At 38.4% G+C, this 15,388-nt stretch overlaps 1 protein-coding gene across 10 annotated transcripts in view; it reads right to left on the reverse strand.

The window, feature by feature from the left end:
* mcf2a (MCF.2 cell line derived transforming sequence a) overlaps nucleotides 1-15,388 on the reverse strand; it is a 32,537-nt gene that overhangs the window by 11,151 nt on the left and 5,998 nt on the right. For 6 of the 10 annotated variants that reach the window (XR_007036495.1, XR_007036494.1, XR_007036496.1 and 3 more), the window contains exons 2-24: nucleotides 13,830-13,898; nucleotides 13,634-13,748; nucleotides 13,183-13,273; nucleotides 10,426-10,545; nucleotides 9,917-10,033; nucleotides 9,598-9,747; nucleotides 9,391-9,506; nucleotides 9,187-9,313; nucleotides 8,581-8,700; nucleotides 7,852-8,043; nucleotides 7,579-7,770; nucleotides 7,318-7,489; nucleotides 6,615-6,691; nucleotides 5,782-5,867; nucleotides 5,571-5,637; nucleotides 5,349-5,464; nucleotides 4,012-4,081; nucleotides 3,824-3,916; nucleotides 3,516-3,608; nucleotides 3,317-3,442; nucleotides 2,959-3,180; nucleotides 1,215-1,307; nucleotides 977-1,055 (exon numbers count right to left, since the gene is read on the reverse strand). Coding sequence is in view for 6 of the 10 variants with exons in the window: in XM_047354523.1 (XP_047210479.1) it covers nucleotides 977-1,055; nucleotides 1,215-1,307; nucleotides 2,959-3,180; nucleotides 3,317-3,442; nucleotides 3,516-3,608; nucleotides 3,824-3,916; nucleotides 4,012-4,081; nucleotides 5,349-5,464; nucleotides 5,571-5,637; nucleotides 5,782-5,867; nucleotides 6,615-6,691; nucleotides 7,318-7,489; nucleotides 7,579-7,770; nucleotides 7,852-8,043; nucleotides 8,581-8,700; nucleotides 9,187-9,313; nucleotides 9,391-9,506; nucleotides 9,598-9,747; nucleotides 9,917-10,033; nucleotides 10,426-10,545; nucleotides 13,183-13,273; nucleotides 13,634-13,748; nucleotides 13,830-13,898 (2,703 nt within the window). In the remaining 4 variants the exon portion in view is untranslated. Of the gene's footprint in view, nucleotides 1-976; nucleotides 1,056-1,214; nucleotides 1,308-2,958; nucleotides 3,181-3,316; nucleotides 3,443-3,515; nucleotides 3,609-3,823; nucleotides 3,917-4,011; nucleotides 4,082-5,348; nucleotides 5,465-5,570; nucleotides 5,638-5,781; nucleotides 5,868-6,614; nucleotides 6,692-7,317; nucleotides 7,490-7,578; nucleotides 7,771-7,851; nucleotides 8,044-8,580; nucleotides 8,701-9,186; nucleotides 9,314-9,390; nucleotides 9,507-9,597; nucleotides 9,748-9,916; nucleotides 10,034-10,376; nucleotides 10,546-12,459; nucleotides 12,658-13,182; nucleotides 13,274-13,633; nucleotides 13,749-13,829; nucleotides 13,899-15,388 lie in introns of those variants that run through there. The other 4 variants (XM_047354524.1, XM_047354525.1, XM_047354527.1 and 1 more) reach the window with 4 other exon arrangements.

Here is a 15,388-nt window from a genome sequence, read left to right on the forward strand (position 1 = left end):
AAGGTCCAGCAAAACAATATCAGAGATGTGTGGACAGGGATGAAGAAGATCACAGGCTTTAAGAAGAAGGAGGATCAGAAAGATGAAAGTTTGGATGGCGCCAATGAACTGAACACATTCTTTAATAGGTTCAGTTCAGGAACAAGCTCAGCATCCTCCTCTCCTGTCCCCGGCCAAACAGACATCTGACCCTCCTTAGGCCCACAGCTTTCCTGTCTCACCTCAAATCTTTTATCTTCCTTCCCGGCCATGGACCTTTCTGCTTCTACAAGTTTGTCTTCAACCAAGTCTTCAATCAGTCCTCATGACATTAGACCTGTTGCCATGACATCCTACATCATAAAGGTCCTAGAGAGACTCTTGCTGGCCCACCCAAGTAAGAAAACAAGCACATATCAGGACCCTTTGCAGTTTGCTTATCGCTGTGGACTTGGAGTTGAAGATGCCATCATACAACTTCTTCAACAAACCCACTGTCATCTGGGCAAAGCCAGCAGCACTGTGAGGAGCATGCTCTTTGACTTCTTCAGTGCATTTGACACAATTCATTGTGATGATGGTCCCGGTACAATTTGTGCGGGCGTTGAAGTCGCAGCACCACTATTAACTCCTGCTCTAAGTCACCAAGACAGGTAGAGACAGAGGCACAAGACAGGAAATGAATGCGTAACGCCGTACAGAATGTTGATGTTGATCCATGCCTCCTTTGGTTATGCAATACCAGTTTCCTCTATGAACTCTCGCATTTACAGAGGGCACCGCCACATCACCTGGTGTTTTATGAACAGCCAGAGGCTCATCCTTTCAGCAATAAGGTGGAACTGTTTTGTGAAATAGACAACTGACTTCCCTTTAGGGAAAGCAAACTCAGAGATTACCCAATAGATGATTGAATCAATGTACAGTTCAAAACTTCAAGAGAAGCGTGTTTTTAAGCTGTTTGTCTAGATTTTAATATAACAGGATGATGACAAACCTCTAAGCAGCTTCTGTTGGTTGGTCAAAATTCGACGGAGTTCATTGAGCCAGGCCATCTTTACTTCCACTGTGGGAGCCTGAGAGACAAAACACACAGTCCAAGTTAAAATCAGTTACATTTTCAGAAGAAAATACCCCCTGATTATTTATCTATTCTTATTATTTACTAACATATTGGTCATTAAAATGTAGATATTGCCTAAACATCAATAATTTAATGTGCACAAACCTCTTACCTGAACCACATAAACCTCCTCCCTCCCACTATACCAGATCTCAAACTTCTTTACATCCCCCTTGACATTCTCTGTGATCCCCACAGCAGTCATCTGCCCAGAAACAAAAACGCAGGATTTTATGACGAGCAACACAAACAGTGCCTAAGAATTACATCATATAGCACATCTGTTCCATTTCAACCCAGAGACAGTTACCCTTTAAGTTACACCGCCGCTGCGTGACAGCATCCTTCCCACATCCTCAATAATAAATCAAGGAGCTGCGGTTGGTGAAAATACACCAGATGTGACACTCTGTACACCAGCATATAAAAGAAATTGTCACAGGAAGACATGATGTTCCTTGGCCAGGAGGGTGGCTCAACGTTAAAGGATATCAGCACAGACACCACTTCAATCTGTGTCATCTATAAACAATTTCCCCTCATCATTATGTTATTGATGAAGGGAAATAAATTTATTTTTGGAGATTTTATGAGACAGACCAATACAAAGTAGTGAAAAATTATATTATTATATCATTATTATTATATAAATAATAATAGTCAGTCAGTCAGTCATTTTCTACCACTTATTCCATAGTGGGTCGCGGGGAAGCTGGTGCCTATCTCCAGCAGTCTATGGGCGAGAGGCAGGGTACACCCTGGACAGGTCACCAGTCCAGTATTAATATTAATAAGAATATTTTGATAATTAATAATGGGTCATTAATAAAAGAACCTATGGATTTCAAGTTCTTTTAGAAATAAAATCTTAAAAGTGTGGCATGCATATGTATTAAGCCATGTCTAAAACAGCTTAACACATCTAAAACAAAACACTTAACAGGTTTTATACCAGTATGCCCTGTATTTAGTAAGTAAGTAAATTTATCATTATGGCAACATCACTTCGCCCAATATGTATTTTGCAAATAACTGCCTGGGCTGCAATAAGTGTTAGCTTATTATTCAATTACCATGTATTCAGACCTATGTCTGTAATATAGCTCATGTTTTTTTATTCAGACCCTTTACTTTGCTCCACCTAAATAAAATCCAGTGCAACTAATTGCTTTCAGATGTACCTTAATAACGCAAAGCAACCAAGAGGCCCATTGGAACTCTGGAGGAGCTGCAATGTTCCACAAATTAGGTAAAATAATCTGCTGGCAGGGCAGCTATTATTTGTCTTTATGGAAGAGTAGAACATAATAGGCCATAACAAGTCCCAAATAAAGGTTGTTGCTAGTCAGGTATGGGACACAGCAAACATGAAAGAAGGTGCTCTGGTCTGATGAGATCAAAATAGGAGTTTTTGGCCTAAAAGTGGAATTTTGTTTGTCTCAAATAAAGATACACACATATCACCCCTCCACACACCAACCCTTCTCAGGTATGTCAAACCCCAGTCCTCAAGGGCCGGGGTCCTGCAACTTTTAGATGTGTCCCTGGTCCAACACACCTGAATTAAATGGCTGAAGTCCTGCTAATGATTGAATTATTCTATTCAGGTGTGAAGCAGAGACATATTTGTTCTCCATACAATCTGACTGTGCTTGAGCTATTGTGTAGGGGAGTAACAGGCAAAAATGTCACTCTAAATTCAGTTCAGTTTTTTTTACATAGTTGTCTCTTTACATAGTCGTCTGATCATCATGTTTGAGAGGAACAAGTGAAAGCTCTGCCATCATCTCCTTGCCCAAGACTGGTGAATCATAGCTAAACACTTCAATCCAATAATCTTCAGTACAGAGACCCACCTTGAGACAGTGCTTGAAGCTGTAGGAGGGCGTCTTGTCGCTACCGTCTCCATGATCCTCTCTACGCTTACACAAAAGCAGAGCTCTCTCATACAGAAAGAAGTGTCTCTGCATTGGTTTGAAGCGAGCCAGCTCCTTCATGCGTGTGGGACCTCTTTTGTGGCTAATCCACACACTAAAAGAGCCCTGCATCAGCACACGGCCCAGTTCACAGATTTCCCCCTGTAAGTGAAGAGGGAACAATTTCAGGCTTTTTAAATATATCCGGCTCACATTTATTAAGAATTACATACAGTGTAGGGAGTAAGGCAGAGGAAAAAAAATAATGTTTTAACCTAAAAGAGAAATATGTTTTAACCTCATATCCTGTAATGGCAATCTGATGCATGGAGTCGTTGACTGATTTCAGCAGATCCAGCATGGCTGTTAGCGCCCCCTTCAGCTCAGAGGTGGCCTCACAATCTGGACTGTACTTGAGCAGCTCCTGAGAATATAAACATTTTCCAATGTTTATATTCTCAGTTTAAAATATTAAAACTAATATATTTAAATCCAACCTTGAGTAGCAGCTGGTATTTGGTGAGGCGCTGGACCGGTTTCAGCAGGTAGGAATCCAGGCCCAGTTTGTGATCCAGCTTCTTTTGACACTCCTTCATTTGAAAGATAAACATAATCACCACATGTGATGCATGTCAGCAACTCATCTCCAATTTTAACATGTTAAATAAATCACATTTATTTTAATTAATTGTATAAAGACACTGTGCAACTTTTACTCGAATACTAAAAATTCTTTTAAAATATTTTAAGCTTTTTCATACAACAGCTAGACAGTTAAAAAGAGTAAAATAGCTGAAAAACATACTTGAAAAAAGGCACAATCTGAGAATTGTCTCCAAAGTGCTTCAGAACGTGGCTTATTCTGACAGTACATTTCATACATCTGGAAACTTTCTTTCTGAAGATTGAGAAAAATTTTATGTTTTAAAAAAATAGGAACAAAATTAACACAAAGATGAAATAATTTTTTGTTTTAAATATTTATAATCTCACCCGCTGGAGAAAACAAGCGCCGAGAGCTTCAGGAGCCTCCAGACATCCTTCGAGGTCTTGAAGGAAAACTCTAAATTAGAAAAAGCAACACATTCATTCTTAATAATAATAATACCTACAATGTACATATCTCCAGTAAAACCATAGCAGTCATAAATATCTAAATGAATTTTAGATATTCAAATTATCTTGAAGTGTGAACAAGAGCAGATGAAAACAAATATCAATCTTCAACGTGAGATTTTCGTCAAGGAAGACATTTCTAAGGCTCCAACAATATTTATTTGTATATTTGGGGCAACAGACTTCAAAACACAGCAATTCAGATTATAGTGAACAATTATGCTGTTGTAAGCTTAACTTCCACTAGTGGCAAGTTCTCAGAAGTCAAATTTAGATAATACTATTAGATAATACTACAGTTTACAACAAAAATAAATATAAGAATAAATCCATTAATCGTTTATATACTAGCTTATCCTTTCAGGTTTACAGGTAGAGAGAAAGAAAGAAAGAAAGAAAGAAAGAAAGAAAGACTTTCCAACATCTAGTTTGCTCTAATTTTTTTGTGTTTTAATTTTGCTTTTAAATTAACCTTTGTGGGAACCTACCTAATTTTTATTGTTTTTGCTCCTATTGTTTTGTTTTATGCATTAAGTATTATATAATTTTTCAGTTTAACAAATAAGTGATTTAACAAACATTCGACAGAATATTAACTTTGAGAAAGCAACTGAAGCAACAATTTGAAACAGATTTTCTATTTGTTCATCATTTTTCATATCTTTTATTATGTTAAATTATCTTGGCTATGGTGATAGACATACAGAGGTTAACAACTAGTTCAGAAAATCATTTTAATCTTAGTTTCATAATTGTAACTAATAGAAGCCCTAAACAAAAATATGGTGAAGGTAAGTCTCTCAAACAAAATGAATATGAATAGTTCAGGAAATGTTTATGTTTTTTTCTGCACTGGAACTAACATAAATAGACAACTTAGGAATGATAGGGGAAGTTATAAAGCCATTTTAGTTTTCTCTCCATCCAAGTCATGGATCATAAGAACCTTTATTATTTTAAAGAACAATTTAATCTGATTAGACGTCATCGGTGACCATTTGTATCATCTTTTCACTTTTTATTTATTGAAACCCTAATTATAATATGATGTTTTAGGAAATGTGCAGTAAGATCCTAACATCTTTCTGAATCATTTTGTAATGCAACATTATGCAAATATTCCTCCATCTTCTCCATCACCATCCATCAAGCAAGACTGTGACTTTAGAACAACATCCAGTGTCCCTGTTTTGGGACTCGTGAATAAAACTCACCTGCTGTGAAAGTTGTAGATCTCAGGCATGTTTCCAAAGAGAATATCTCTCTTACTGCGTAGTATCGGTGGCACAAGCCTCGACAGAGCTGGGCTGTCCATTTCAGCCCTGTAACCCTGCATTTTTCACAGCAGCAAAGTACATTAAGAAAACAGATATAGTAGGTCACAAAAACAAATACTATGAGGTAACATCAATGAGCCTCTGAGAATAAATTCCTACCAGCAGCACCGACAGCAGCTCCTCCACATAGATTCTCTCAGTCTCTATAAGTTCCCTCATCACATGACTAAAACACAAACAAACGCAGACAGACGTATGAAGGGACCGCCAGAGGGCATCATTAGCACAGAGCAAAGAGAATCACAGAGTAAACAACATCAAAAGCAGTACTGAGGACAGACAGATGGATGGATGGATTTCTCCTCCTCACCGCTTCAGGAAATCTGGGCTGTCGTCTCCATCCAGACTGTATGACACACAGCTCCGGCCCTCCTGGTAGTCATGAATCACCTCTATCTGAAAACACCAGAAAAAGGTCAGTACTGAATCTACGGATAGATAATAAAGGGAAAGTTCAGGATTTTTGCTTTGTTACCCAAACCTTTAAACTATTGTCACATTTGCATTAAGACGTTTTCAATTGAGAGGTCGATGATTATTTAGACAGGAAATGCAGACTGGAGACAGCGTGCAGTGATCTTCCTGTGTAAACCACCTACTTTGAAAGGAACATGTACAGCTCCTCTGATCAGAGTAACCACCTCGTAAAAAGTAAAGCATAAAAAGTAAAAAAAAATAAAATAGAAATTAGCCATTTAACGGGAAAATAATTGTTTTGATTTTTACCCTGTCTTATTTGTACTTTTTTCTCTTACTTTCCGCTCATCGGATTCTCTTAATAACCACCCAATGCAAATGTGATGACTATTTAAAGGTTCATAACTGCTGGGACATTTTTGAGCTTGAAGTTGTCATAAGGCAGTAAAAGTCTACCTCAGTTCAGGCCCTTCCTGGTCATCTAATCTATGTTGTTACTAAAAGACGGTGACAAGCGATTTCATCTATACAGGTAAGATATTAACCGCTTACACCTTTAACAGAAACTTACTTCCAAACTCCTGAACAATCCCTTTAAGTGAAATGTCATCAAGTATAAATCATTAGATTTAACTTGCAGCTGAGAACACGACAGGATAATAAACAGTTTAGCAGTTCTGAACAGGAGTAAAAATCAAGGAACAAACAAGGTTTTATGTTACTCACTTTTCTGGGGTTTGGACTTTTCCTGGATGATTTCTTCCCAGGAAGAGAAATGTCAAATGTGAACTTCAGGCCATCACCTGTGAAATCCACAATATCAACTCATTAGTTAAATAACTGTGTGGTATTACAGAAAATAACAGTTTGTTTCCATATACTCTGTGGAGTCAGACTGAGAGGAGGACTAATTTAAAATCCTACGCTTAGTTTATACTACAATAAGTGTAAACACAGCAGACTCAAACTGATTCCCTTGCTGATTGTTCAGTAGTTAAAAATGAAACAATTTTCTATGCAGAAAATGTGTTTAAACAGTGTTTTATATTGTAGGAACAGATCTGAAGATGTTCTTGGAAGAAATAATGGTGTCCAGGTTACATTTTGGACTGACTGATTGTATCATGTCGTGTCCTTTTTCTAGCTCATGGTAGGGGTGGTGATGCAAACCCCCAAGGCTATTCAGGTGGGGCACTGTGATGTGATAACTTAACCATGGTGCCTAAAGGAAACATACAAGTGAGAGACAGACTGCTGTCACTATGAAAGGAGTTGGATAAGATACAATATCGAACCTAAAGAAACACAGGGGGAGGTTAACAGCAGTAGTATCCACGGTACAGTCTGGTTACCTGCCAACGAGGACCAGCTTTATATGTTTGTGTGCGTTTTCATATAAAACGTATTCTGATTTGTTTTCATGACATACCGTGCTTTGGGGAGAAGAGCGGTGATTTAGTGCGAGGTTGGTTCTCAGGCCTGGGGGCCACCAGCTGGATTGGTCGCACATGTTTGTCAGCCAGCTTCCTCAAACAAGCTTGTCGGTTCTGGATCATCTGCTGTACTGCTAAATGCTTTTCAAACACTTTCCCAATTTGAGTCTAACACGGAGACAGAAAAAAGCAAAAAAAGCAAGGATGAAGAGGATAAAATGGTGATTAAGCTCTTCAGATAATGACTGGCAGCTAACCTGTAGCTGAGGTGTGATGACAGCCTCATACTCAACAGCCAGAACATCATGACCTAAGCTCAATATAGACGGCGCCTCCTCCAGGAACTTTTCAATTTCCCTTAAAGCTGCCTGAGCACCCTCCTTGGACTGGGACTTGTCTACTAGTTGGTTTGCCAACAAATATGCTCCATCATCACACCAAGTCTGAGCCTGGAGGCAGAAAGCACAAAGATACTGTTCAATGTTTCTATGTCTTTAAAAAGAAAACTGAATGACTTTTTTTTTTTTTACCTGCCCGAGACAAAGCAATAGCTGGTGTGTTTGCATCAGAAAATAGTGCTTAGACTTAAGAGCAGCAGAGAGAGTGTCACAGTGGTGCCGAAGCTCATTGCAGCGCTGCATAATGAGCGCCATGGCATAGTGGTGACCTGCTGATAGCTGGTGTCCGTGAAGGATGATGATCTGGGCTCGAGACATCACTTCCTGAGGGATAAGAAAACAAAAAATTGTTTTGTTGCACAAAATGCATTCATTAATTACCACTTAAAAGCTATAAAAAAAAAAGATATATATGCAGTTTTAGTGCCTTGGAAAATTCTTAACACCCCCTAATCTGTCCAAAACCTTTTCACATCAAAACCACAAACTTTAATGTATCAGGAATTTAATCTGAAGAGTGTGGCACGCATTTGTATTTAAACCCCTTTACTCTGATGCCCCTGAGTAAAATGTAGTCCAACCAAATGCCAACTTTGAGGATTTCACAAAGCAAAACACCATGTGTGGTGGGAAACTAAACTGAACATCACATCATGCCATCTCCACTGTGGTTGGTACTTATAAATGTTCATGAATAAATCCTGAATTTAGATTATGTTTAGATTATGCTGCTTTGAAATGTTAAGATAAAAAATAAAAAGTTTTCTATATATATTTACTAAAAATCCAGCACATTAAATGCAAATATGTAGTGAGAAGCTGGAGATCAGACTTTGACATTGTAACTGGAGAAATACTGACCTGTCCATTAGACTCCAGGCTGTCAAGCCTTTTGAGAGCCTGCTCTGTTTGAGCCAGAGTGCTCATATTTATGGATAGTTCTCCCTCTTGATGCATCAGACGCCCAAGACATAATTCGATCTAAACAAAAAGAGACATCACATTTGCAAACATTAAAGGGAGATTAGCCCTAGTTTTAACATGTATATAAAGGCACATGTCTTTTACTATTACTACTTAATGCTTTAGAAAAGGCTGATTCAGGAAAATATATTTTTATTTCTGTTTTTAAGCCCTTTGGCCAATTTTTGCTTTGCAATGCAAGACCTAAGTTAATAGATAAGAGTCAGCTGTTTAAGATATAAGTTTGTCTTTATTTGTTTGGTATGCTTCAGAGAATAAGAAATGTTTTAGTGCCAAATGTTTAAAAAGAAAAGATTTTGCAGCTTATTCTCAGTCATTGCTTAGGCTTTGAAGTGTTGAAGTGTTGTGTTTCATCAAATGTCAGCCTTAAGAATTCATTCAGATTTCCCTCTAGAAGTGTCCTAAATAGAAGGAAAGATTTCTGGGAAATATACAAAAAAATAGATCCCTAACCTACCACTGAAAAGTCTGTACCCAATTTACCTCCTGAAAGCTTTGCTCATATCTGAGCAGCTGAAGGTACTGATGGAGTTTCAGATGATGCTTCTCGAAGAAGCCGTCAAAGGCCGACTCCATGTCTCTGAGCTGTGCAAGAAGCCTAAAAGAGGAACTGTCAGTCCATTGTAGTAGAGGTGTATTGAATAAATATATTTTAGGAATACAGAGCACATTAAAGTTATCATTTACCTCTCTACTGTCTCCCAGTCCAGCTTCACATCCCACTGTGAGTCATCATCCTTCCCAGTTGTTTCTAGGTTGGACAGAAGATGGCGACCCTCCTTTGAAACTGACCTTATTGCATCCTTCCAGAGAGCAGTTTTCATTAAAAAAAATGTAGTTCAAGGTCAAACTTGGGAATGTAAGTAAATACATCTTGCATAAAGCAAAACGTACCTTGAGCTTCTTGTACTTTTCAGTGTGAGTTTCAAGGAGTTGCTCAATAACTTTCCCCTCATCTGGTAGCTCTGCCTCTGCCAGTTCAGTGCCAAAGCCTTGTAGCATTTGAGCAATGTCTTTTACAGTCACAGCAAAACTTTCAATTGCCTATAGTGAAAAACAGATAAAAACATTGAATGCACTGAAGGTTTTTTATGCAAAAATCCATGCGGTAACTTTATGGAACTGATGTTACTGATAAAGACTAAAATGAACACAGATTTAAAGAATGGCACAATTTAATTTTGGACTCTAGCTTGTTTTTGAATTCTTTTACCGTCCGTAACACAATCCAGTCACTGTGACAGTAGTCCAAAGTGCCTCCAAACTCTGATGTTAGCTGGTTTTCATCAATGTAGCGCAGCAGGTCTGTGACAGAACTCAGCATCACCACCTAAACATGTAGACAAACCTGAGAGCTCACAAAAAGACTTTGTGCCTGCTTTCACAAGACTTCTTACTCTTCAGTTATTAAAAAAAATACATTGTATTGGTCAGAAAACAATGGATCGATTGCCTATTTACCTCAATATGATGGATAATATTAACTATTTGGTGTGTTCAATGAAATAAAACACTTTTTTCTCACTTTAAACTATCAAGGAACACCAGAAACATAGAAAAAACTCCAATACAGGATGCTATACTATGATAAAAAGAAACGTTAAAACTCCAATTAATTTACCACAGAACATTTAAGTTATGGAGCTCCTGTTTGTAACAATAATGAGGTGTACCTTGTCATGAAGTGAGACAAATTTGGTAACTGAAGACTAGCTGCCTTACTGGCATCTTGAGCATGAAGTCATCCTGGCTGAAGCGGAAACCAATATCTGTTACAGTACGATGGAAGAAGCTGGTGGGTCGGAGCACCAAGACCAGGTGGAGGTTCCCAGGAAAGGAGGCCTTGATGAGAGAAAATAGGTACTATTTCATAGAGCAAGTATAATTATATTTGACATTTTCTTGTTTTTTTAAAGCAGATCAGTATTTTTAAAACACTGTGTTTAAAAAGTGTGTCTAAAACACACTTTTCTGACACAAATTAATATTTGTTGTCCTACTTATTTGAAAAAGGACAAGCGCTACCATGGCAAATTCTCTGGATGGGCAGGGAAAAGTGGCTTTAAAAATGAAAAATATTTATACTATATTTTATATATATATATATATATATATATATATATATATGTTTTTTAACAGGAATATGTCAAATGAATGAGTGGCTACTTATAAGCAACACAAAAGGATGGAGTGGGCAGGGAACAGCCCAAAGATCAAGGACTTGAACAACACAAGTTATGTGTTGGCGATTGCATAACTCAAACAGAGTCAACACAGCAGGTGTTCTCTGTGAGCATAAGGGTTCTCTGCTAGGAAAATGTGTTGTTTTACCAGTGGGGTTTTACTTTTTTGTGTCCACTGTTTGTACAAAATATCTGAGGTCCAAGGATCACTTTATTTAATAAATCAAAACCTCCTCTGTTCAGATGTTTATCTTGCTTGCAATTGGCTGCAGCTGCAACACGTTTTTTTTTTCTTTAGTGTTTGAACCAAGACAAAATAAGAGCGTTTGCCTGCAGCTGCAGAATATATATCAGTATTAAGAGTTCTCTTCTAACCATAACATGTCACATTAGCTTGAAGTCATATTTTAGGTACAAATATACTAAGAGAAAACTAACTAATTTCAGACTTACTTGACCTCTTTTGGCAAATCACCATATAATTGTTCACATTAGGAACACAGATTTTGAGACTTTGTTATCACTACTTTTGCTTCAGTGGCCATTGTGCTATACATTGATGACCAAATTCATTGTTTTGTAGATATATTCATCACTATTTTCATCTGCAGTCTCAGATGCACTACTCACTCCCTTTTACGCTTTATTTGACTAATTTCTCAGTTTCAGACATGGAAGAATATAATTGTGTTAGGCTTCAATCCCGAAAACAACTGAGAAGGAACAGTTGGACAAAAAAAAAGTCAGTGTATGAAAAGTTGATGTTCACACGCCACAACAAAGGGTAAATATGAACGGTAAATGGACTGAACTTATAGCGCCTTTCCAGTCATACTGACCATTCAAAGCGCTTTACAATAGAGCCACGTTCACCCAGATGCACTCACTAAGGTGCACACATTCATACACCAATACACAGATCGGTAGGCAATTTGAGGTTAAGTGCCTTGCCCAGGGGCACATCGACATGTGACAGGATAAAGTTGGAATTGAACCCACAACCACTCTTCTCACTGAGCCACAGTCGCCTCATATGACATATGCTTTTAATTTATTCTGGTCTGTTGCTTAAGCAATTGCTTTCCCCCTGGATTTAAAGTTCAATGTCCACCTTTTTACATCATTTTGTACGTTTTAGCTTTAGATTGTTTGAGGTCATTGCCTGGCCCGATTCAGGCGCAAAGGTCCAACGAAGACAGCAGTACCAGCCTACTGCAAAGTATACTGAACCTGGTGAATGAGGTAAGCATAATGTAAATTTACGCTAAATTCTGCATGCATAAAGAAAACCTCATGCAGCGTCATTTTAACGTGTTGCCATTACGCAATGCATCATCTTTGTTTCGTCAGTTGCAGCTTCTTCTGCCTGGCGCAGTCCTCCTATTTGGAGATAAAAATGTAATCTATAGGTCATCGGTTTAGGCAGGACGTGCAGACAGTCAGCTGCATGACTAAGCAGAAGCTCCCTCTGCACCGCAGTGCTACAGTCTGCGCCCCTGCCGCATTCACCGCTCAAAAAACTTCACCCCAAACTCTTCACACCAACAATCAAAATACAGGAAGCGCTCATTACCGGGCTCCTCCGGATCTTTGGCATTCTTCGGCGGTAAAAGCAATCGGTCATGGTGTCGGATGCCATCTCTAATACTACATATACCCCCAGATGACCGCGGGAATTCAGTGCCAAGGTAGAGATATACGGCTCCTTCCTCCGATCGCCTGGCAACAACTGAAACTCTGCTGCCGCCTTGTGCCTCTGCGATAGAGGGTGGCAGCGCATCTCTGCAACATTTCTTCCTCCTCATCCTTTCTCCCCTCCTGAGCTTCCCGCGTCATCACACACTTTTTGCTTACTCATGCATTTGATGGGACAGTCTGAATACACCGCATGATTAGGATCCCCATTAAATTAATGATTCATTTCTTAAACATTTTTTTAAAAAAAACATTGCTGTGTATAATGAACAGCAACTCCTTAACACAGAGTGAAATTAAAAATCCAAAACTTCACAATGAATATAGATTTTTTTACAGTTGTGGAACAGACTGACAGAAGGGAAGGGTTTCTCTTACATAATGAGACAAGGAATAGTATGCTGATAAAATTATGCTCCATTCTCTAATTTCTTTTTTCATAACTAACCAGAAATTGTAAATTCCTAGATCAAATTCCATAAGTTTAGGAACCCTCTTTAATAACATCTCAGTCTAATGGTACAGCAACGTTTCAGTGCTTAAAAAGTATCATATGTCAAACAATCTAAAACTGCTTTAATACAAAAAAGATCAAACTTACTGCTATCCTGGCAAGAGCGGCTTTGATAGAGGCCCATGTATCCAGTCTTCGGTCTAAAATGATGATAAATTTAACTCCAGGTTGTCTGGTTCTGCCAACAAAAATATGAATCCTTATTATTCACTTTTTGCAAATTTGAGGCCGTATGTTTTATAGATACAAAAAACTGAATAATAACGTTTGATGTATCTCCATTAAAATATATGTTTTTCATCTAAATGAAACTGACTCTGCATTTAACATTCAAGCAGATAATAAGCCCCCGACTTGCTCCATTACAGTCTTCCCTAATCTCTGGAGAGTTTAGGTTATGACAAAAAAGGGCATCTGTGGGACATTTGACTCTTAGCTACAGATCAGCAGTGCCTGCTATGCTCAGAATACAAGGTTTTGGTGCAGTGCAGGAGGGGAGAGTCAGAGTGGAAGAGCGGCTAAACGATGGAGGACACACCGAGGGATAAGGGTAAGGTAGGTAAAGACTTTGGCTAAAGCGTCCTCTGGAATGTCACTGAACGCTGAGCACTCTGGGAGGGTGATGATGACACTGGAGTCTTCCCCTCGCCCTCCTGGAGAAAATCAGAAACATAAGCATCACCATCCATCCATCATATATATAATGCAGGCAACTATGATACAAAACAACTTACCTGACAGATATGCAACTTGTTTCTCTATATATCCTCCCACTTCCTTCAGGCTCAATGGGACAGTCACCTCTACAACATGGTACAAGTAACAAAAACTGAGATGCACCACAATGATCTTACATGGGAAATTAATAAGATGCATGTTGACATAATGTGTAATGGAATACTTTTGAATTAATTAAGTGTACAATTAAGTAAATAAGCCTGAGTTCATTTGCTTCCATTGGTCCTGAAGTGCATCAAGAACCTGAAGTCACTTGTTATTTCATTAAATGCAAATAGCTCTTTGGGGATCACTTTGCTGATGCTAAAATACTGGGTTTGTTTTTATTTGTCAAACTTTATCTTACATAGATTAAACTGAAGAAAGGGAAATAGTTTTCTTTTTGACATGTTGCCAGTAATAAAGCATCTAAAGTACAAAAGGTTTATAATTGGTAGTTTGACAAGTTGCCTGTTCCTTGTATAAACATTACTTGTTCATTTCTTGAGTTTAGGGAATCATTCCATGCTTGAATACATAGGTCAGAGATACATAGATTATGAATTCAAAGCATTTCTCTGAAAATGCAGGTAAAATCTCAGTACAACGAAATAAGCATTGCAGAAAACATTTTGGGTCTTTCATTGAACTTGTTGGTAAAGTAGCATTCCAGGAGTTAAAGATTCTCTGCCCTCAACCACGTGTGTCTTGTTCCAGCAGCCCACTTCTCATGTAAATATCCCAGACCCTGACCTCGTTAACCCAGGCGACGTGGAAACTGACATGACATCATATAAATACATTATGTCTCCTTTTCATTTTATTCTCCAAAAATCACATGCACTTTGAACTGTAAGATCTTTTGTTTACTTTTAAGAGTTTCTGCAAACTATGACTTCAAGGATGCAAATAACGTAACAAAAAATCCTAATGCCACTCCTGACTGCTCTTTCGGGACAACCAGATTCAGTACAGTTAATGGCAGGCGCGAACTCAGCTGCACTGAATGCTGAATCAAGGGCTGCTTTCCCCTGGTGTTACTTTTAAGTTGTGCACATTTATCCAACCAGGTGACTGCAGATTCTTTATCTTCCCCCCATCGATTTGTTGCTTTTACAGTTTAATTGACCAGAATGTGTGCCACATTAAAAGCGGAAAAAGGTTTAAAATTATTTATCATGGTCTCAATGTTTTACATCACAAACAACTTGTATTTTAACAGGGGTGTGTACGCCTTTAAGATCCTCTGTAACTGCCTGCATTAAGAGAAAGGATTCAAAAGCAGTAGGTTATTCGCTGTATAGAAACATAATCGAGGCTACAGTAGCATTTAGATGGCCTGTATTGCTTTCTTAATTTAGCTAATGTTCCTCTCATAGTGGAGATGGAGTCAGTGCAGTTTGTACCAGGCTATTGTCTACAGACTGGAGCTGTAGGCAGCAGTCAGTCTGATGTGCAGAGGACACAATTTTATGATGTCACTGTTAGTATAATTTCAGTTTGTCTTTCCAGCTTTCCAAATGCAGATCTCCGATAAATGCAGCAGGGACATATGTAAGGATATCACACAGTATAG

This window comes from Girardinichthys multiradiatus, chromosome 23, assembly GCF_021462225.1.
Source record: "Girardinichthys multiradiatus isolate DD_20200921_A chromosome 23, DD_fGirMul_XY1, whole genome shotgun sequence".
Lineage (NCBI taxonomy): Eukaryota > Metazoa > Chordata > Actinopteri > Cyprinodontiformes > Goodeidae > Girardinichthys > Girardinichthys multiradiatus.